At 49.0% G+C, this 23,627-nt stretch overlaps 1 protein-coding gene across 1 annotated transcript in view; it reads left to right on the forward strand.

Annotated features, from left to right (window-relative positions):
- WDR35 (WD repeat domain 35) overlaps positions 1 to 23,627 on the forward strand; it is a 157,923-nt gene that overhangs the window by 126,225 nt on the left and 8,071 nt on the right. Inside the window, exon 26 of the mRNA XM_040348549.1 lies at positions 20,405 to 20,545. Coding sequence (XP_040204483.1) covers positions 20,405 to 20,545 — 141 coding nt within the window. The remainder of the gene's footprint in view (positions 1 to 20,404; positions 20,546 to 23,627) is intronic.

A 23,627-nucleotide genomic window follows, 5' to 3' on the forward strand; every position in this document is an offset into this window, starting at 1 on the left:
ACAATTCTGCAACTGAGCAAATTTCAGTGATTTTGATTTGATTACATTATTGAATAATTTTTATTATAATTATATTATTATTTGTTATAATTATTTATAATTATTTATTATATTATAATTTATAATTTTGTTTTTAAAAAAATGTCATACCCGGGATGCCTATTAGAATCTTGTTTGGTCAGATTTAAGTGAGTTATTTCTAAAAATTACAGACCTACAATATAAAACGCCAAATTTCCTTGCAAATAATGGTACCGCTTTCAGCACCTTTTTTCTGAAAGAATCATCCCGCCAGGGAGGTTAAGCAAACCTGTATTAAGAGAAATATATAAGCAGCAGTTGCTGAGCATTCCTTCTGAATATTCTAGTTCTTGGCTGTTGTGCTGACCCAGTTCATTCAGTTCTTTGACTTGCTGGCCTAAAATGTGCAAAATAGTGCGAACGGGCATGAAAAAGCTCAAAGAAGCTGAAAAGCACACCAAAAAATTTAAAAAATTTGCGGTGTGGGAAAAAAGCTCAAAGAAGTTTAAATAAGCTCAATAAAAACATGCAAAAGAGCCTACAAAAGTACAAGCTTCTTAAAGCTCATATGCCTGTAAAAGCATCTTTTTTTGAGCTGCAGTGTGAAAACGGCCCCAACAAATTGCTCCAGCTGCAAAACAAACTGCTTATTCACACTGTATGGGCCAGAAAACCCGTGTGAATGAGACCTTCATTTTTATTTATTTTTATTTACAATTTTTTTATGATTTTTACAAATTATTTTTTACAATGTATTTTTGAAATTTTTATTACAGTTTTTTTTTGTTGTTGGGAGCTTTGGTGAGATATTAGGGGTCTAAACTATGTCTAGACCCCTGACATTTCACCTTTGATACAGAGAAAATAATTGAGGACACAGATTCTTCAGTTTCTTTCTCTAAAGCCGCTGAAGATGAATGACCAGGAGACAGAGGCTCCTGGTCATTCATAAACACAGTTTACTATGCCTCAGTTATAAGTATTGATCACTCACTCTGTCCATTCAGAAATGGAAGGACCCGGTAAATGACCATTTACTGACCCCTTCCACCATTCTCCTTCCTAAAAAAAATCCCCCATATGTAAACGCAGTAGCTGGGGGGACAGGGAGATGGCAGCACTGTGGAAAAGGAGCCCAGACACACAGAGGGAATCGGATGTCGGCAGAACAGAGAGGGGGGTCAGTGCAGAGGGGGTCATTTATACCCCTGTGTCTGCTTCTCTCCCTGCAGCAGTTAAAAGCCAGTGGGAGGGAGAGAAATCAGCTTTTAGCTGCTGCCGGAAAAGACACAGACACAGGACATTGTAAAACCACCCCCTGCTGTCCAGACCCCCCTGTTTGGCCGGGCCTGCTACAGGCGGACCAGTGGTACCCCTTTTCGGCGGCCCTGGCCTAGGGTGCCAGTAAAACCATTTTTTTCACCTTGTCCCTTGCACCCCCTGCAGCTGGCACTTTTTTCTGCTTTCTGATGCTCCAGGTTGTGGATGGGCCCTCAGTTGCAATCCAGGACTGATAGTGTTGCATTGTACGTGGGGCCCTCAAAGCTGCAATCTCTGACAAGAGAGACAAAAATAAGAGACTTTAGGGGACTGGGGACTGAAAGTTGTAAATGTTGTCTGGCATGGCATTGGCATTTTGTTTTCACACTGCAGTCTTGACACTGCTTTGATGGCCCATCGATTTAAAATTATCAGTGTTTGCATTTACAGAAGGTATATCCTCTGTTATATTTTTTTTTTTGTGCCTGAACAGCTTTGAAATTCATTGTGATGGGAATTGGCAGTGATATTGGAGAATTATTGTGTAGACAGCAATAAATCCTTTGTCTATTTGCATGGTCCATGAACACAGTGTAGTGATGAAGTGATTCAGTGGGCCTTAGGCTAATAGGAATACAATGCTGAAATAAATAGACCTTCTTCCAACAGATGCTATTTACCTGACCGCTTCTGGTTTTAATGCTGAGTTCCTGAGCTGTGACTATGCAGACAGATCCTCCAGTGTTATCCTTTCCATAGGTTACAGTATACCTCTTCCTAAACCTATATTGGTTAGGTATTTAATCAATTCCCCTAACAAAATTTCACAAAACCCAGATGACTATAATCACAAAGAGAGAAAGAAGCTTTCTAAAAGAGAATATCGGATTGTGTCATGTAGGAGAGTCTGCCTACCTACCTACTGCGGGTCTTTCACTCAAGGTATTAAAGACAAATGCCATTATTTTCTTCTCATCCATTGAGGGACACAGAACATCTTTAATGCTACCTACAGGAGAAATTCTCCTGCTACTGACTGTATAACCCAAAGGCTAAGGCGGGAACTAAACCCACTAATTTAATTATTTTACAAAACAGTTATGATCTTATGTTGGCTCCTAACCAAATAGTCCAGCCATCAAAGGGCTGGTTTCATAGCTGATCACATGCACAGCAACATGGCAACTGCAGATCAAACCGTGGCATGGATGATGGCTTCCTTAGCTGTAAAGAAGTGGTTCTACTTTAACCACTTCAGCTCCGGAAGATTTACCTACCCTTCATCACCAGGCAATTTTTTGCGATACAGCGTTGCGTTACTTTAACTGACAATTGTGCGGTTGTGCGACACTGTACCCAAACAAATTTTTTGTACTTTTTTTTTCCCCACAAATGGAGCTTTCTTTTGGTGGTATTTGACCACCACTGCGTGTTTTTTTTTTTTTTGTGCTATAAACAAAAAAAGAGCCTCAACTTTGAAAAAATAAATAATATTTCTCTTTCGTTCATAGACGGACACAGCCTTCATTGACCTTAGGGTTATGCTTCTTCCTACCAGGAGATTTAGGCAGAATTCTACAGCACTTAAGGTGTTAAAAACTTTCCTTCATGCTGCTCCTCCCAGGGGGCGTGGCTCCCCCAGGCATAACCCACACCCTGCATTTGCAGCCTCAGTTTGTTTTCTGCCTAACGACAGGAGGTCAAGGCTATCTCTGGAGTTCCTGGACTCTGGAGGTTTTTTCTGGCGATTTTTCTCGCTTTTTTTTTATTATTTTGTTCCTGCATTTTTGAATCCTGCGATTCTTCTATCAACAGCCGACTGGGTGACAGGCTGGGTCCTCGACCCTTGTAGTCCCCCCATGTTCGGCCTTCGAGCGTGTGCCGGCCCTCAGCTCAGCTTTGGGACGTCCACGACAGGCCCCATTGCTCCAGGGGCGGCCGGGGAACTTTGGTTCTAGGGCACACATATGACCGGTCTCTATGGCTTTGTCACAGTGTGTCTGGCCGACAGCCATGCCGTTTACGGACGTTGGATCTGTCTGGGATACCTCCAGCCGGGTAGTCGCAGGACAGGTAAGTAGTGGCCCCTTACTCAGGTAAGTGGTCTGGCTGGTGGTTTCCCTGGGGAGGTCGACTGAGGGTCCGCCCTGCTTTCCTCTCTCCCCTTCCTCTCCCTCCTTCCCCTGACTGGGTAGTGGCTGTGAAGGGGGGCCTCCTGGGTTTTCTTTGTTACCACCGGGGCCCGTGTGTTGTTAGGGGGACTGTGTTGTTACTCTGGAGGGTGCTGCTGTGTGCTGCTGTGTTCTATGAGGTAATTTTTACCTCAGACAGCGGCCGTCTTGGAAATCTCCTTGGTAACGCTGTGATTCTTTTCTGAGGTAACAGAAAAAGCAGTCAGGGCTGCTGTGTTCTATGAGGTAATTTTTACCTCAGACAGCGGCCGTCTTGGAAATCTCCTTGGTAACGCTGTGATTCTTTTCTGAGGTAACAAAGCAGTCAGTGCTGCTGTGTTCTATGAGGTAATTTTTACCTCAGACAGCGGCCGTCTTGGAAATCTCCTTGGTAACGCTGTGATTCTTTTCTGAGGTAACAGACAAAGCAGTCAGGGCTGCTGTGTTCTATGAGGTAATTTTTACCTCAGACAGCGGCCGTCTTGGAAATCTCCTTGGTAACGATGTGATTCTTCCCTGAGATGACTCGGCACAGCCTCTGGTCAGTTTTAGTGCTGTTACAGTTTTAGTGCTGTGAATCTTCCATGAGGTGAATACACATCACAGTCGGCACATCAGAGCACACCTGAGGTTTTTCAGCTCCCTCTGCAGCTGGGTGGGGTGGTGAATACCGGGGGCCCCCATGCTCTGCAATAGCAGCAAGGAGGTGACCAGTGGGGTTTTTTTGTCCTGCCTTGCAGGGTGGGTGACTCAGCGCTGACACTATGGAACTCAAGCTATGCCTGAGTTAACCCTTAACGCCCCTCCCCCTGCCACATCTGTTATGTTGGCTGTCCTGGGTTTCTTGCCAGGTTTGAAGCAGCTGGTGTCCGGATGGGGGGTAAAAAAGCGCCCCCTCCCTGAAGCCTGCTTCTGGGGATGACACAGAATCGCTGTTTTTTTCTGGTTCTGTTATGTCAGAGGCTGCGGGTGTTAACCCTTATGGATAGTGAGGATGACTCTGCTGCAGTCAGTTGCTGGCAAGAATTTGTTGGAGCTCTTGTTTCTGCGGTGCGTGAGGCTCTAAAAATTGAGGATGTGGCGGAGACACCTCCGTGTCAGTACCAGCACACTACCACGCATCGCTGAAGTGTTTCCTTGTGTTCCTTATTTGGACAATATGTTATACAAGGAATGGGATGCACCGCAAAAAGTTTGTCAAAAAACTTTGCAACCCGTTACCCCCTTGAGGGGGGCTTTAAAAAAAAAAAAAAAAAAAAAAGTAGGTCTCTCCTCCGCCAGTGGACCCCCCTGTGTGCAGACTGCGCAAGGCCACCACATTGCCTGTGGAAGGGGCTCCTGCATTTCAGGATCCCGCTGATAGGAGAGTGGAGGCCGTGGCCCGCTCCCTATTCACGGTGGTGGGTTCGGCGGTGAGGCCGGCTCTGGCCGGGGCCCTGGCAGGCCCCGACTTAAAGGGCGAAGCTCCTGCTGCAGGAGCTGGAAGAAGGACCTCTAAGGTGGCCTTGGTGATCACCGTTAAGGGTGAACGGTCCTTTTGGGTCTTCCCTGACTGGCATCATTGAGGATGCCACAGGTGGTAAGCGCATGCTGTTCCCACGGTTTGGGAAGGGCTAGGGACCTCGCCCTGTGCAAGGACCCTCCTTGCCTACCTCCGAGCGTTTTTTTCGCTCGCCCTGTGCGGTGGGGGTAGGTCTACATGGTGCTTGAATCCCCGCTGCGGGGTAGCAGCGCACCGGATACCGCATGCCTAACAAGTCTGCGGACATACCTGCTTCCGCCTGAAGGTCTGCTCCCGCCCGTGTCTCGGGTGGGAGACTGGCTTCGCATTGCGAAGTGTTTTCCTTGGGGTACAAGATTGAGTTTCTCTCTTGTCTGCCAAACAGGTTTTTTCCCTCCGGCTTCTGGCCTCCTCCGGTTCGCCGGTTGACTCCGTCAGGGGCTGTCCAGGATCTTCTGGTCAGGGGAGTGATTGTGCCAGTTCCCTCGTTGGAACGGTCTCGGGGTTTTACTCCATTCTGTTTGTGTCCCCATGGAGGATGGGGCCCGGTCGATCCTGGGCCTCAAGTCCCTCGTTTTGTTTTGTCAGGTTTTTCTGGCATCCTTGGATGTCATGAACGTGTACCTGCATATCCTCAAACCACCAGAGATTCTGTGCTTTGCGGTCGGGGGGGACCATTTTCAATGGTGTCCTTCCCATTCGGCGGGTTTTCGCCAAGGTGCTCGTACCGATACTGGCCCGGCTGTGACAGCGGGGGTTTGTTATCATGGGATGTCTGGACGACATTCTCCTACGAGCTTCTTCGAGCTCTGCATTGGTAGAGCCGTGCCTATCACGTGTCAGGCTCTCCGAGTGTTCGGCTGGTTTCTGGATTGTCCTGAAATCAGGGTTGATTCCGTCTCAGGGATACCTGGGACTGGTCCTGGATTCCTCCGGGGCGGGATTGTTTTTCTCCTAGCGGAAAAACTTCAGACTCTGCTATCTGCTGTGCAGCAGTTGCCGACCCAGAAGCGGTCATCTCTGCGATTCTGCAGGAAGGTTCTGGGTCAGTTGGTAGCCTCTTTCGAGGCGGTTCCGTATGCCCAATTCCACGCCAGGGTACTACGGAGGGAACTGCTGTCACGATGGGACTAGCTTCCGTCATCTCTGGATTACCAGATTCAGTTGAGTCATCTGATCATGTCTCCCCTGGTATGGTGGCTGGCGTTTCCGGTGCTTCGGGCCGGAAAGTCATTTTTCTGCAGGCCACTGGACAGTGGTCACGACGGATGCCAGCCTCTCCGGTTGGGGAGGGGCGCTTGGGGCACCCAGTCAGCCCAGGGGCACTGGACTCAGGTGGAGTCCTGCCTACTGATCAACGTTCTGGAGCTCCGAGCAATCAAGCTTTGCCTTACCAGGTGGTCCCTGGATCTACAGGGCCGACCGGTCAGGATCCTGTCCGATAACACCACGTCCGTGGCGTAGGTTGATCATCAGGGAGGCACACGGAGTTCTGTTGCAGCGACGGGGGTCGCGCGCATCCTTTCGGTGGGCCGAAGGGTCCGTTCCGGCTCTATCGGCCGGGTACATTCCGGGAATACGGAATTGGCTAGCCGACTACCTAAGTCGCACTGCACTGGGCCAAGGAGAGTGGTCTCTCCACCCGCAGGTGTTTCGGGGTCTGTGCCGAAAGTGGGGCACTCCGGACGTGGACCTTCTAGCGTCCCGTCTCTATATCGGTAGGTGCCACGGTTCGTGGCCAGGTTTAAGGACCCGTGGGCGGACGCGTCAGGCGCGTTGGTGGCTCCTTGGGGTCGCTGTCGCCTACTTTACACCTTCCCTCCTCGGAAGCTTCTTCCTCGCCTGCTGCGCAGAGTAGAAGCTGTAGGGATTCTATCGGTCCTGATTGCCCCAGATTGGCCGCGTCGCTTCTGGTACGCGGACCAGGTGCGTCTGCTGGCAGACGCCCCCTAGCGTCTTCCCCTGGGAATTGATTTTCTGTTACAGGGTCCAATCTTCCACCCTGTTTCACAGCCACCGGCCTTAGCGGCGTGGCTGTTGAGAGCCAGGGGCTTAAGGACCGAGGCCTATTGGGCTCGGTGGTCTCTACCGTGCTGCCTGCACGGAGGTCTACCTCACGTAGGTTTTTTCCTCATACATGGAAGGCCTACTTCTCTGTGTGTGGGGAGATGAACTGGCACTCTCGTACATGCGTTGTGTACAGGATTCTGCTGTCTTTGCAGCAGGGAGTGGTTCAGGCTCTCGCCTTACGTACGGTTAGGAGCCAGATTTCTGCTCTGGCTGTTTTTTACTTGCAGCGACCCTTGGCATAGCACTCCTGGGTGCATGCGTTGGGTCAGGGGGTCTGGCAGGTGGCCCCTCCGGTGCGCCCTCCATTACCCCCATGGGACTTGATTTTAGTCCTTTCAGTGCTTCGGGATGCTCCCTTTGAGGACATTCGGGAGGTTTTTTGTTTTATTGTCACAAAAGGTGATTTTATTTCTGGTAGCAATTACCTCGATCAGACGGGTGTCTGTCTGTTCTGGCGGCCTTGTCTTGCAAGGCTCCCTGCTTGGTCATCCGTAAGGATGAGGTGGTGCTGCGGCCGCAGCCGTTTTTCTCCCTAAGGTCGTTTCGGCTTTTCACTTGGATGTGGACATTGTTCTTCCATCCTTATGTCCTCAGCCGAAGAACCCGAAGGAGGCCATTTTGCATTCTCTGGATGTGGTTTGGGCCCTTCGAGTTTACTTGTCGGCGACAGCTCCGTTCCGGATGTCGGACTCGCTGTTCGTGTCTGTGTCCGGTCCCAGTAAGGGCCTGGCAGTTTCGTCGGCCACCATTTCATCCAGGTGGATCCGACGGATTGTGCTTCAGGCCTATGCCCTGAAGGGCGGGCGCCCCCCTTTCGGGTCATGGCGCATTCGACCAGGGCGATCGGGGCCTCTTGGGCTTTCCGACACCAAGCCTCTGTGTTACTGGTGTGTAAGGCTGCGACCTGGTCGTCGGTCCACGCTTTTTCAAAGTTTTATAAGGTGGATGTGAGTGCATCTTCGGATGCCTCCATTGGCCGCAGGGTGTTACAGGCGGCAGTTTAAGGTTGGAGTTCCTCCGTTGAGTAACTCCGGTTTTTGTTTGGGGTGTAACCTGTTTTTGCTGTGTTATTTTTCCCACCCCTCGAATTTTTTTGACACTGCTTGGGGACGTCCCTAAGGTCAATGAAGGCTGTGTCCGTCTATGAACGAAAGAGAAAAAAGGATTTTTGTACTCACCGTAAAATCCATTTCTCTGAGTTCATAGACGGACACAGCACCCACCCCTCCTTTGTTTGTACTGCTTGTTACGAACTGAGGCTGCAAATGCAGGGTGTGGGTTATGCCTGGGGGAGCCACGCCCCCTGGGAGGAGCAGCATGAAGGAAAGTTTTTAACACCTTAAGTGCTGTAGAATTCTGCCTAAATCTCCTGGTAGGAAGAAGCATAACCCTAAGGTCAATGAAGGCTGTGTCCGTCTATGAACTCAGAGAAATGGATTTTACGGTGAGTACAAAAATCCTTTTTTTTTACTTTCGGCTATAAAACATAGCTAATAATTGGAAAAAAAAATCCAACTTTCCATATCAATTTAGGCCAATATGTATTCTGCTACATATTTTTGGTAAAAAACAAAATCCCAAAAAGCGTAAATTGATGGTTTGCGCAAAAGTTGTATGGCATCTACAAACTATGGAATATTAAAAATAAATAAATATGTGATTCTTTTTTTTTTTTACTGGTAATGGTGGTGATCAGCAGCTTATATTGGGACTGTGATATTGCGGCGGACAAATTGGACACTTAACTGATACTTTTTTTTTTTTTTTTTTTAGGAACCAGTGACACGAATACAGTGATCAGTGCTAAAAATATACACTGTCACTGTACTAATGACACTGGCAGGGAAGAGGGTTTACATCAGGAGTGATCAAGGGTTAAATGTATGTCTAAAACAGGGGTCTCCAAACTTTTTACTTCGAGGGCCACATTCTATATTTTACACATATTCGCGGGCCGGAAACATAATTTATAAATAAATCCACAGTAGAAGAAGAATAGAATAGAATTTGACTTACTGCTGACAGCAAGATTGAATGGTGCTCCTCTATTCTTTGCTGGCACCTAAACGCTGGAGCATCATGCAGCGGGGCTAAACTTCCAGCGTGCATGAGGCTTTACATCCGTGTCACCATCATCTGTGTCACCATCAGTCTCTCCATTCATCTGTGTCACCATCATCTGTGTCCCCATCCATCTGTGTCCCCATCAGTCTCTCCATTCATCTGTGTCCTCATCTGTGTCCCCATTCATCTGTGTCCCCATCAGTCTCCCCATTCATCTGTGTCCCCATCAGTCTCCCCACCCAACTGTGTCACCATCATCTGTGTCCCCATCAGTGTCCCCATTCATCTGTGTCCCCATCAGTCTCCCCACCCAACTGTGTCACCATCATCTGTGTCCCCATCAGTGTCCCCATTCATCTGTGTCCCCATCAGTCTCCCCATCCAACTGTGTCACCATCATCTGTGTCCCCATCAGTCTCCCCATTCATCTGTGTCCCCATCAGTCTCCCCATCCAACTGTGTCACCATCATCTGTGTCCCCATCAGTCTCCCCATTCATCTGTGTCCCCATCAGTCTCCCCATTCATCTGTGTCCCCATCAGTCTCCCCATCCAACTGTGTCACCATCATCTGTGTCCCCATCAGTCTCCCCATTCATCTGTGTCCCCATCAGTCTCCCCATTCATCTGTGTCCCCATCAGTCTCCCCATTCATCTGTGTCCCCATCAGTCTCCCCATTCATCTGTGTCCCCATCATTTTCCCCATCCATCTGTGTCCCCATCCATCAGTTTCCCCATCCATCTGTGTCCCCATCCATCAGTTTCCCCATCCATCTGTGTCCCCATTCATCTGTGTCCCCATCCACCTGTGTCCCCATCAGTTTCCCCATCCACCTGTGTCCCCATTCATCTGTGTCCCCATCAGTCTTTCCATTCATCTGTGTCCCCATACATCTGTGTCCCCATCAGTCTTCCCATTCATCTGTGTCCCCATTCATCTGTGTCCCCATCCACCTGTGTCCCCATCAGTTTCCCCATTCATCTGTGTCCCCATCAGTCTTCCCATTCATCTGTGTCCCCATCAGTCTTCCCATTCATCTGTGTCCCCATCAGTCTTCCCATTCATCTGTGTCCCCATCAGTCTTCACATTCATCTGTGTCCCCATTTATCTGTGTCCCCATTTATCTGTGTCCCCATTTATCTGTGTCCCCATTCATCTGTGTCCCCATCCACCTGTGTCCCCATCAGTTTCCCCATTCATCTGTGTCCCCATCAGTCTTCCCATTCATCTGTGTCCCCATCAGTCTTCCCATTCATCTGTGTCCCCATCAGTCTTCCCATTCATCTGTGTCCCCATCAGTCTTCACATTCATCTGTGTCCCCATTTATCTGTGTCCCCATTTATCTGTGTCCCCATTTATCTGTGTCCCCATTTATCTGTGTCCCCATTTATCTGTGTCCCCATTCATCTGTGTCCCCATTCATCTGTGTCCCCATCAGTCTCCGCATTCATCTGTGTCCCCATCATCTGTGTCCCCATTCATCTGTGTCCCCATTCATCTGTGTCCCCATCAGTCTTCCCATTCATCTGTGTCCCCATTCATCTGTGTCCCCATCCACCTGTGTCCCCATCAGTTTCCCCATTCATCTGTGTCCCCATCAGTCTTCCCATTCATCTGTGTCCCCATCAGTCTTCCCATTCATCTGTGTCCCCATTCATCTGTGTCCCCATTCATCTGTGTCCCCATTCATCTGTGTCCCCATCAGTCTCCGCATTCATCTGTGTCCCCATCATCTGTGTCCCCATCATCTGTGTCCCCAATCATCTGTGTCCCCATTCATCTGTGTCCCCATCATCTGTGTCCCCATCCATCTGTGTCCCCATCATCTGTGTCCCCATTCATCTGTGTCCCCATCAGTCTCCGCATTCATCTGTTTCCCCATCAGTATCCCCAAAAATTGGTGTCCCCATTAGAGCCCCCCCATCATTTATCCGAGTCTCCCTGCACATTTGTGTCCCCATCACAGCCCACCCCCGCCTGCATATTTGTGTCACCATTAGAGCCATCAGCCCCCCTCCTCACATGTTTGTGTCCCCATAAGAGCCACCAGCACCCCCACATTTGTGTCCCCATCAAACCCCACAGATATTTGTGTCCCCATCAGAGTCATCACCCCCCCCCCCCCCACATTTATGTCCCCATCTGAGTCATCACCCCCCCCCCCCATATTTATGTCCCATCAGTCATCAGCCCCCCCCCCCCATTTATGTCCCCATCAGTCATCAGCCCCCCCCCACATGTATGTCCCCATCAGAGTCATCACCCCCCCCACATTTGTGTCCCCATCAGAGTCATCAGCCCCCCAACATTTGTGCCCCCATCAGTCTACAACCCCCCCTCCACGTGTGTCCCCAGCAGAGTCATCAGTCCCCCAAAATTTGTGTCCCCATCAGTATGAAAAACCCCCTCCACGTGTGTCCCCATCAGAGTCATCAGCCCCCAGATGTTTGTGCCCCATCAGCGCCATTCAACCCACCCCCACACAAGTGTATCAGCCCCCCTCCTTGCATGTGTCCAGCGCGTCTCCACTCTCCATCACTGGCTGTGCACTGCAGACCTGCTGCATCTCCCGACTCCCGCCCCGCTGGTATTACACACTCGTTACTGGTTAACAGCGAGGCGGGAGGCGGGAGCAGGGAGGCGGCAACAGGTCTGCCCTAAACACCTCATTGGCTGCTGGGATGCCGTGGTCCCAGCCAGCAGCCAACACACACAGTGAGACGCCGGGAGGGATTGCGGGACCTGCGCTGCATATTGCCTGGGGCGAATATGCAGCGCAGGTTCCACAACTAACAGGGGAACTAAGGATTCACGCTGCGGGCCGGAATAAATGGCCTGGCGGGCCGGATGTGGCCCGCGGGCCGTAGTTTGGAGACCCCTGGTCTAAAATGTGCTTACTCACTGTGGGGGAAGGTGCTTTAACTAGGGGAAGGCAAAGATCTGTGTTCTGCTTTGCACAGACTTCCTGTGTCCCAAAATGGACTAGTAAAGAATTTTACGGTGAGTATAAAAATCCTATTTCTCTTTCGTTCATAGACGGACACAGCCTTCATTGACCTTAGGGTTATGCTTCTTCCTACCAGGAGATTTAGGCAGAATTCTACAGCACTTAAGGTGTTAAAAACCTTTCCTTCATGCCGCTCCTCCCAGGGGGGCGTGGCTCCCCCAGGCATAACCCACACCCTGCTCTAGCAGCCTCAGTTTGTTTTCTGCCTAACGACAGGAGGTCAGGCTCTCTCTGGAGTTCCTGTACTCTGGAGTTTTTTTCTTGCGATTTTTTTTTCTCGCTTTTATTATTTTGTTCCTGCATTTTTGAATCCTGCGATTCTTCTATCAACAGCCGACTGGGTGACAGGCTGGGTCCTTGACCCTTGTAGTCCCCCCATGTTCGGCCTTCGAGCGTGTGCCGGCCCTCAGCTCAGCTTTGGGACGTCCACGACAGGCCCTGTTGCTCCAGGGGCGGCCGGGGAACTTCGGTTCTAGGGCACACATATGACCGGTCTCCATGGCTTTGTCACAGTGTGTCTGGCCGACAGTCATGCCGTTTACGGACGTTGGTTCTGTCTGGGATACCTCCAGCCAGGTAGTCGCAGGACGGGTAAGTAGTGGCCCCTTACTCAGGTAAGTGGTCTGGCTGGTGTTTTCCCTGGGGAGGTCGACTGAGGGTCCGCCCTGCTTTCCTCTCTCCCCTTCCTCTCCCTCCTTCCCCTGACTGGGTAGTGGCTGTGAAGGGGGGCCTCCTGGGTTTTATTTATTACCACCGGGGCCCGTGTGTTGTTGGGGGACTGTGTTGTTACTCTGGGGGGTGCTGCTGTGTGCTGCTGTGTTCTATGAGTTGTTTTTTACCTCAGACGGTGGCCATCTTGGAAATCTCCTTGGTAACGCTGTGATTCTTCCCTGAGGTAACAAAGCACAGCCAGTGCTGCTGTGTTCTATGAGGTAATTTTTACCTCAGACAGTGGCCATCTTGGAAATCTCCTTGGTAACGCTGACAGACACAGCACAGCCTCTGGTATCTTGTACAGTTTTAGTGCTGTAACCGTTTTTTAGGCCTCTGGTCTCTTCTACCAGTTTTAGTGCTGTAACAGTTTTTAGTGCTGTGAAACGCTGTGAATCTTCTTTGAGGATGACACAAATCACAGCCAGCACATCAGAGCACACCTCAGGTTTTCAGCTCCCTCTGCAGCTGGGTGGGGTGGTGAATACCAGGGGCCCCCATGCTCTGCAATAGCAGCAAGGAGGTGACCAGTGGGTTTTTTTTTTTTTTTTGTCCTGTCTTGCAGGGTGGGTGACTCAGAGCTGACACTATGGAACCTGAACCAGGTCTCCCTCTCAAGCTATGCCTGAGTTAACCCTTAATGCCCCATCCCCTGCCACATCTGTTATGTTGGCTGTCCTGGGTTTCTTGCCAGGTTTGAAGCAGCTAGTGCCCGGATGGGGGGTAAAAAAGCGCCCCCTCCCCGAGTCTGCTTCTGGGGATGACACAGAATCGCTGTTTTTTTCTGGTTCTGTTATGTCAGAGGCTGCGGGTTTAACCCTTATGGATAGTGAGGATGACTCTGCTGCAGTCAGTTGCTGGCAAGAATTTGTTGGAGCTCTTGTTTCTGCGGTGCGTGAGACTCTAAAAATTGAGGATGTGGCGGAGACACTTCCGTGTCAGTACCAGCAGACTACCACGCACCGCTGAAGTGTTTCCTTGTGTTCCTTATTTGGACAATATGTTATACAAGGAATGGGATGCACCGCAAAAAGTTTGTCAAAAAACTTTGCAACCCGTTACCCCCTTGGGGGGGCTTTAAAAAAAAAAAAAAAAAAAAAGTAGGTCTCTCCTCCGCCAGTGGATCCCCCCTGTGTCCAGACTGCGCAAGGCCACCACGTTGCCTGTGGAAGGGGCTCCTGCATTTCAGGATCCCACTGATAGTAGAGTGGAGGCCGTGGCCCGCTCCCTATTCACGGTGGTGGGCTCGGCGGTGAGGCCGGCTCTGGCCGGGGCCCTGGTCAGGCCCAGACTAAAAGGGCGAAGCTCCTGCTGCAGGAGCTGGAAGAAGGACCTCTAAGGTGGCCTTGGTGATGGCCGTTAAGGGTGAACGGTCCTTTTGGGACTTCCCTGAATGGCATCATTGAGGATGCCACGGGTGGTAAGCGCATGCTGTTCCCACAGTCTGGGAAGGGCTAGGGACCTCGCCCTGTGCAAGGACCCTCCTTGCCTACCTCTGAGCGTTTTTTCGCTCGCCCTGTGCGGTGGGGGTAGGTCTACATGGTGCTTGAATCCCCGCTGCGGGGTAGCAGCGCACCTGAAACCGCATGCCTAACAAGTCTGCGGACATACCTGCTTCCGCCTGAAGGTCTGCTCCCGCCCGTGTCTCGGGGGGGAGACTGGCTTCGCATTGCGAAGTGTTTTCCTTGGGGTACAAGATTGAGTTTCTCTCTTGTCTGCCAAACAGTTTTTTTCCTCCGGCTTCTGGCCTCCCCTGGTTCGCCGGTTGACTCTGTCAGGGGCTGTCCAGGATCTTCTGGTCAGGGGAGTGATTGTGCCAGTTCCCTCGTTGGAACGGTCTCGGGCTTTTTACTCCATTCTGTTTGTGTCCCCACGGAGGATGGGGCCCGGTCAATCCTGGGCCTCAAGTCCCTCGTTTGTTTTGTCAAGGTGCAAACTTTTAGGTGGTGTCGATTCGCTTGGTAATAGCGGCACTCCATCAGGGGGATTTTCTGGCATCCTTGGATGTCATGATTGTGTACCTGCATATCCTCAAACCACCGGAGATTCTGTGCTTTGCGGTCGGGGGGGACCATTTTCAATTGGTGTCCTTCCCATTCGGCAGGTTTTCGCCAAGGTGCTCGTCCCGATACTGGCCCGGCTGTGACAGCGGGGGTTTGTTATCATGGGATGTCTGGACGACATTCTCCTACGAGCTTCTTCGAGCTCTGCATTGGTGGAGCCGTGTCTATCACGTGTCAGGCTCTCCGAGTGTTCGGCTGGTTTCTGGATTGTCCTGTAATCAGGGTTGATTCCGTCTCAGGGACTGCAATACCTAGGACTAGTCCTGGATTCTTCCGGGGCGGGAGTGTTTTTCTCCTAACGGAAAAACTTCAGACTCTGCTATCTGCTGTGCAGCAGTTGCCGACCCAGAAGCGGTCATCTCTGCGATTCTGCAGGAAGGTTCTGGGTCAGTTGGTAGCCTCTTTCGAGGCGGTTCCGTATGCCCAATTCCACGCCAGGGTACTACGGAGGGAACTGCTGTCACGATGGGACTAGCTTCCGTCATCTCTGGATTACCAGATTCAATTGAGTCATCTGATCATGTCTCCCCTGGTGTGGTGGCTGGCGTTTCCGGTGCTTCAGGCGGCAAAGTCATTTTTCTGCAGGCCACTGGACAGTGGTCACGACGGATGCCAGCCTCTCCGGTTGGGGAGGGGCGCTTGGGGCACCCAGTCAGCCCAGGGGCGCTGGACTCAGGTGGAGTCCTGCCTACTGATCAACGTTCTGGAGCTCCGAGCAATCAAGCTTTGCCTTGCCAGGTGGTCCCTGGATCTACAGGGCCGACCGGTCAGGATCCTGTCCTATAACACCACGGCCGTGGCGTAGGTTGATCATCAGGGAGGCACACAGAGTTCTTTTGCAGCGACGGGGGTCGCGCGCATTCTTTCGGTGGGCCGAAGGGTCCGTTCCGGCTCTATCGGCCGGGTACATTCCGGGAATACGGAATTGGCTAGCCGACTACCTAGGTCGCTCTGCACTGGGCCAAGGAGAGTGGTCTCTCCACCCTCAGGTGTTTTGGGGTCTGTGCCGAAAGTGGGGCACTCTGGACGTGGACCTTCTAGCGTCCCGTCTCTATCGGTAGGTGCCACGGTTCGTGGCCAGTTTTAAGGACCCGTGGGCGGACGCGTCAGGCGCGTTGGTGGCTCCTTGGGGTCACTGTCGCCTACTTTACACCTTCCCTCCTCGGAAGCTTCTTCCTCGCCTGCTGCGCAGAGTAGAAGCTGTAGGGATTCTATCGGTCCTGATTGCCCCAGATTGGCCGCGTCGCTTCTGGTACGCGGACCAGGTGCGTCTGGTGGCAGACGCCCCCTAGCGTCTTCCCCTGGGAATTGATTTTCTGTTACAGGGTCCGATCTTCCACCCTGTTTCACAGCCACTGGCCTTAGCGGCGTGGCTGTTGAGAGCCAGGGGCTTAAGGACCGAGGCCTATTGGGCTCGGTGGTCTCTACCGTGCTGCCTGCACGGAAGTCTACCTCACGTAGGTTTTTTCCTCATACATGGAAGGCCTACTTCTCTGTGTGTGGGGAGATGAACTGGCACTCTCGTACATGCGTTGTGTACAGGATTCTGCTGTCTTTGCAGCAGGGAGTGGTTCAGGCTCTCGCCTTACGTACGGTTAGGAGCCAGATTTCTGCTCTGGCTGTTTTTACTTGCAGCGACCCTTGGCATCGCACTCCTGGGTGCGTGTGTTGGGTCAGGGGGTCTGGCAGGTGGCCCCTCCGGTGCGCCCTCCATTACCCCCATGGGACTTGAATTTAGTCCTTTCAGTGCTTCGGGATGCTCCCTTTGAGGACATTTTTTGTTTATTGTCACAAAAGGTGATTTTATTTCTGGTAGCAATTACCTCGATCAGACGGGTGTCTGTCTGTTCTGGCAGCCTTGTCTTGCAAGGCTCCCTGCTTGGTCATCCGTAAGGATGAGGTGGTGCTGCGGCCGCAGCCGTTTTTTCTCCCTAAGGTCGTTTCGGCTTTTCACTTGGATGTGGACATTGTTCTTCCATCCTTATGTCCTCGGCCGAAATGCCAAGAGGAGGCCACTTTGCATCCTCTGGATGTGGTTCGGGCCCTACGAGTGTACTTATATGTTACGGTTCCGTTCCGGAAGTCGGGCTCACTGTTCGTGTCGGTGGCTGGCCCTACAAGAGGGCCTGGCAGTCTCGTCGGCCACCGTTCCTAGGTGGTTCCGACGGATTGTGCTTCAGGCCTATGCCCTGAAGGGGCGGGCGCCCCCCTTTCTTGTCACGGCGCATTCGACCAGGGCGATCGGGGCCTCTTGGGCTTTCCGACACCAAGCCTCTGTGTTACAGGTGTGTAAAGGCTGCGACCTGGTCGTCGGTCCACACTTTTTCAAAGTTTTATAAGGTGGATGTGAGTGCATCTTCTGATGCCTCCTTCGGCCGCAGGTGTTACAGGCGGCAGTTTAAGGTTGGAGTTCCTCCGTTGAGTAACTCCGGTTTTTGTTTGGGGTGTAACCTGTTTTTGCCGTGTTATTTTTCCCACCCCTCAAATTTTTTGACACTGCTTGGGGACGTCCCTAAGGTCAATGAAGGCTGTGTCCGTCTATGAACGAAAGAGAAAAAAGGATTTTTGTACTCACCGTAAAATCCATTTCTCTGAGTTCATAGACGGACACAGCACCCACCCCTCCTTTGTTTGTACTGCTTGTTACGAACTGAGGCTGCTAGAGCAGGGTGTGGGTTATGCCTGGGGGAGCCACGCCCCCTGGGAGGAGCGGTATGAAGGAAAGGTTTTTAACACCTTAAGTGCTGTAGAATTCTGCCTAAATCTCCTGGTAGGAAGAAGCATAACCCTAAGGTCAATGAAGGCTGTGTCCGTCTATAAACTCAGAGAAATGGATTTTACGGTGAGTACAAAAATCATTTTTTCGTTTTTTTTTGCAGTACAGGTCAGCAAATGTAGTCTGGATACAGTATGTACATCAGCACAGGTTTCTACATGTCTGGATTCACACCATGTCCATTGCATGTAGCTTGTGTTGATGCGAGTGTGATGCATGCATGTGTTGTCATCCATTTTTCAAATGCATTGCATTTATGTGCATTTTTTATGCGTTGTCTTGATGTGCAGGCTATTTTGTTCACATCAGAAGCCAAAATACATTTTTTTTTTTTTTTCCTTTAACGTGCATTAAAATGCACTCTGATGCTTTGTAACATGGCGTTTCATTTTCATGAAGTGCGCACCAACGCAATGCATTAGTGTGAACTGAGATTTTACTGAAAGCAATAGATTTTTGCTTGTTATTACATTCAGCTTGGATTGACCAATACAGCCTAACACCCGTGGTGTGAATGGGCTCTTATTTGTGAATGATCTTAGTTTCTCCAAACCAGATTCTTGGGACCGCGTCTGCTTTGAGCAAAAAATGAACAACTGCTGACATCTAGTGGTGGTTTGCTATACATACACCTTTTTTATTGTTCATTGGTTGCTTAAACATGTATTTTTGGAATATGGATTTGTGATCTTTAGAAAAGTTCCTGCTCTGGGTAAAATTGGCATGTAGTGTGTATTGGTGCTGAATTATGTACCAGAGCAATTAAGACACATAGCTTAGGGTCCCCTTACACCACTGTTGGTGCATTTCATTACTGTACCCACTTAATATGTGTTTTATGAAAGCATCCTCTGCATTTTGATTGGGCTGCTAATGTTCCATAATACACACAGGTACATTAATTTGCCAAAGTGTGTTGAGGTGCCATTCAGGCAGAAAAACATCTAAATAAAGATATGTGTAAACTCATTGTAGATAAAAAGTTCCCAGAGCGAATGATTATAGAGCCTAACTGAAATAATTCTGGTGCAGGTTTAAATGTTAGGCTGGCCTTACACCATTGCATTGTAACACGACTCACACATGCTGACACCCTGAAGCCTCATACACACGATCGGAACGTATGACCTTTGTCCGAAGGGCATTGGCCGTGAACTTGTGTTGCATACAAACTGCAAAGAATTGCCTGCCAATATACACAAAACAACGTGTTTTTTCAGCTCTTTAGCGCCACCCTTTGGGCAACTTCTGCTAATGTTGTGCTATGGTGATCATTGCTTCTGAGCATGCGTGTTTGTACTTTGGATTTTTTTCAGACGGACTTGCGTACACATGATCGAATAATCCAACAGCACACATTTGTTATTGGAAAATTTTAAAGCATGCTATGCCACACTTGTGGTCGGATTTTACGTCAAAAGCCTGTCATCACACAATTCCCGTCGGAAAATCAGATTGTGTGTACGAGGCTTAAGGCACTTCCAGAGTGCATCTGCATTATTGTAGTGTTCTATGTCAGAAAAAAAAGACGCAGGTGCAATATTTAGTCTGTTCTGGTGTGTTTAATTAGTGCAGAAAAAAAATGCACAAAACTGCATCTGGTGTGAACTATCACTAAGTGGAGAAAGTGTCTTAGACCTCTTTCACACGGGATGGATCCGTGATGATCCGCCCCGTGAACCTCCGCTTGCTTAGCAGGGATCGCTCCGCTGATCCCCTCTGAGCCGGCAGATGACAGGGTGGTCCCCGCACACTGTGCAGGGTCCACCCTTTCAGATCTCCGCTCTCCCCTATGGGGGGATCGGATGAACACGGACCGTCTGTCCGTGTTCACCCGATCCGCTCTGCAGACAGATGGAAAAATAGGGTTTTCCTCCGTCTGCAAAATCGGAGGATTGCGGACCCGGGTGAGATCGGGTGTCAGCAGATTTTCATCCGCTGACACCCGAGATCTCATAGGGATCAATGTATGTCCCTTTTTCATCTGTAAACGGATGGATGAAAAAGCGGACATACGGTCTGCATGTGTGAAAGAGCCCTAAATGCAATGCAATCAGAGAAGACAGGTGTAAAGAGAGCCTTAACATAAAAAAAAAAAAAAAATTGTGTTTGTGTATGTGTGTATATATATATATATATATATATATATATATATATATATATATATATATATATATATATATAATCTATAGATAGATTTACCAATATCTATATATCTATGTAATCTATAGATAGTGTGTGTGTGTGTGTGTATATATATATATATATATATATATATATATATATATATATATATATATATATATATATATATATATATTTCTATGTATATTCTATATATCTGTTGAATCTAATCTATATATATCTTTTGACAATTTACAAAAATGCAAAGTGAGCAAACAGAAGAGAAATCTGAATCAAATCAATACTTGTTGTGACCACCCTTTGGCTTCAAACCACCATCAGTGCTCCTAGGTACACACAGTGCTTGTGCATGTAGTTTTTGAAGGAACTCTGCAGGTAGGTTGTTCCAATCATCTTGGCGAACAATCACAGATCTCCTGTAGATGTCGGCTGCCTCAAATCCTTCTGTCTCTCCATGTAATCCCGGACAGACCAGATGATTATGTGATTGTAGACGCAGCAACCTGCTCAATTCATTATCTCCCCAGTCATAGAGGTTACTGTAAATCAGCAATGAATGGTCTTGTCAGTGATCCTTTGTAGTTCAATAACTGGTATTGTGTTGTATTCCAGATTGCTGATGAGGAGGCCAAGAAACGGACAAAGCCACTCCGTGTAAAGAAGCTGTATGTGCTGGCAGCATTACTGGTGGAGCAATACCATACACATGTGAAGATAACACAGAAAGGAAAGCAGAAAGGAAAGCAGTCTGAGGTATGGTAATCCCGATTTGCTCAGACTAATGGTAAAAGGTAAAACTAAAACACCTGGAGTTCGGTCAATGCAAACTCCTATAACAAAAAACAGTTACCAAGATTGGCTCACATTTGGAGGAATTATGGAAAGTATTAAACCGAAAATGTAATACATTGTAGCTTACTGGCTATTGGATGTGGTGGCTGAATTCGTTTTTCCTTTTTTAGAATTTCCCCCTCTGTTTTCACCCGCTGATCTGGCTAGTAACACATCCTGTATTAGAATGCTGCCACTTTGGATGAAGGAGCACAGGGGGCACCTTTGCACAGCTGCACTGTCAGTCTGGGGGAGGGGAGTGTTAGATGTACTAGCAAATTTAGATACACTAACAAATTAAAGCCAAACTCCAGCTAAAACTTTCCTTTTGGGTTTAATACTTCTTTAACCACTTCCCTACCGTAGGACGTCATATGATGTCCTGGACTTTAGGGGGGGATATCTGAATGATGCCTGCAGCTACAGTCATCATTCAGATATCCTTCTTTTCAGGCGGCGATTCTGCGCACCATAAGAATGATCATATCGGCGGTTCCACCACTTGATCATTCTTATAATCAGCGGGAGGGGACGGCCCCCCTCCCGCCGCCATCTGGTGCTTCGCTAGGCTCTTGATTCGGCCTCCGCCGGATGAGGAGGATAGAGATTTCCTCTATGACCGTCGGAGGCCCGGAAGTAAACAAAGCCGCAATCGCGGCTGAAAGCATGAGATTGGTGAATTTTTTTCCCCCGATCTCATGCTTTCCAGCCTGGAGGATAGATGTGGGGTCTTATTAACCCTGCATCTCTCCATAAAGAGGACCTGTCACACACTATTCCTATTAAGGGATGTTTACAGTAAAATAAAAAAAAATACAAAATTTAAAACGCCCCTGTCCCCAGTAGCTTGCGTTTAGAAGCGAACGTGCACGCAAGTCCAGCCCACATATGTAAACTCTGTTTAAACCACACATGTGAGGTATCACCACGTGCGTTAGAGCGAGAGCAATAATTCTAGCACTAGACCTCCTCTGTAACTCTAAACTGGTAACCTGTAAAAAAAAAGTTAAGCGTCGCCTATGGAGATTTTTAAGTACCGAAGTTTGGCACCATTCCATGAGTGTGCACAATTTTAAAGCGTGACATGTTAGATATCTACCGTATTTATCGGCGTATACCGCGCACTTTTTTGCCCTGAAATTCAGGGCAAAATCGTGGGTGCGCGATATACGCCGATACCTGCTTCCCGTGCCCAGTTTGAACTACTGCGCCTGCATATACCGAGCGCAGTACACTCGTGTATAGTCGGGCAGGCTCGGGTTCTCTCGCAGTCACGTCCTGGATGTACAGGACGCACAGGACGTGACCGCGAGAGGAGCCGAGGCTGCCCGACTATACACGAGTGTACTGCGCTCGGTATATGCCGGCGCAGTAGTTCAAACTCAGCGTGGGAAGCAGGGATCGACGAGGAGGACACCACCGAAGCCGCAGACGGACGCCGGACCCGACGAGGCCGCTGATGGACTCCGCGCAAGACACCAAAACTGTAAGTACTAAAATCTTTTTTTTTTTTTTTTTTTTTACAGGAATGCGGGTCCACTTTAGGGGTGCGCGCTATACGCCGGAGCGTGCAATACCCCGATAAATACAGTATTTACATCATCTTTCACAGAAAAAATTGGGCTAACTTTACTGTTTTGTTATTTTTTAATTCATTTTCCCAAAAAATTATTGCGCATATACTGTGCGAGATAAAAAGTTGCAATGACCGCCACTTTGTTCCCTAGGGTGTCTGCTAAAAATATATATATATGATGTTTGAGGGTCCTGATTGACAGCAGAAGGAGCCAATGTGAGGGTTTTCAACCACTTTAAATGCATTGAGGACATAAATAGGGTTTAGGAAGGCAATATTTACAATATGAAGCTAAGATTAACCACTTAAGCCCCAGACCATTTTGTAGCTAAAGGACCAGGCCACTTTTTGCGATTTGTCACTGCGTCGCTTTAACTGACAATTGCGCGGTCGTGCGACGTGGCTCCCAAACAAAATTTACTTCCTTTTTTCCCACAAATAGATCTTTCTTTTGGTGGTATTTGATCACCTTTGCAGTTTTTTTATTTTTTGCGCTATAAACAAAAATAGAGCGACAATTTTGAAAAAAATTCAATATTTTTTGGCTATAATAAATATCCCCAAAAAATAAATATAACCTTTTTTTTTTCCCTCAGTTTAGGCCAAAACGTATTCTTCGACATATTTTTGGTAAACAAATCACAAAAAGGGTTTATTAATCGGTTTGCGCAAAAGTTATAGTGTCTACAAAATAGGGGATCGTTTTATGAAATTTTTATTAACATTTCTTTTTTACTAGTAATGGTCGGCGGTCAGTGATTTTTTTTATCGTGACTGCAACATTATGGCGGACACATTGGACACTTTTAACACTATTTTGAGACCATTGTCATTTTTACAGCGATTAGTGCTATAAAAATGCACTGATTACTGTGAAAATTACACTGGCAGTGAAGGGGTTAACCACTAGGTGGCGCTGTAGGGGTTAAGTGTGCCCTAGTGTGTGATTCTTACTGTAGGGGGGCATGGCACGTTACTGATCGTCGTTCCCTATGACAGGGAACAGACAATCACTGCCACTGCCACTAGGAAGAACAGGGATAGGTTTGTTTACACTTACCTCTCCCCGTTCTTCAGCTCTGTGACCCGATCGCGGGACACCGGCGGCGATCGGGTGCGGTCACGGAGCTCAGGACCGGATCGCGAGCGCGCCACCCACGGCTGTGCTCTTAAAGACAACGTACCTGTTAATGCCTATGCCCAGCCATGCCGCTCTGCCGGCGCATATCGTCGTGCGGCGGTCCTTAAAGCGGGAGTTCACCCATTTATGAAATTTTTTTTTTTCTCCCATAAGGTTCCTGCTCGTTCGGTCTAGGGGAATCGGCTATTTGTAGTAAAATATGAGCTGTACTTACCCGTTTTCGAGCTGCATCTTCTTCCGTCGCTTCCGGGTATGGGTCTTCGGGAGCGGGCGTTCCTTCTTGATTG

This window comes from Rana temporaria, chromosome 4 (genome assembly GCF_905171775.1).
Source record: "Rana temporaria chromosome 4, aRanTem1.1, whole genome shotgun sequence".
Lineage (NCBI taxonomy): Eukaryota > Metazoa > Chordata > Amphibia > Anura > Ranidae > Rana > Rana temporaria.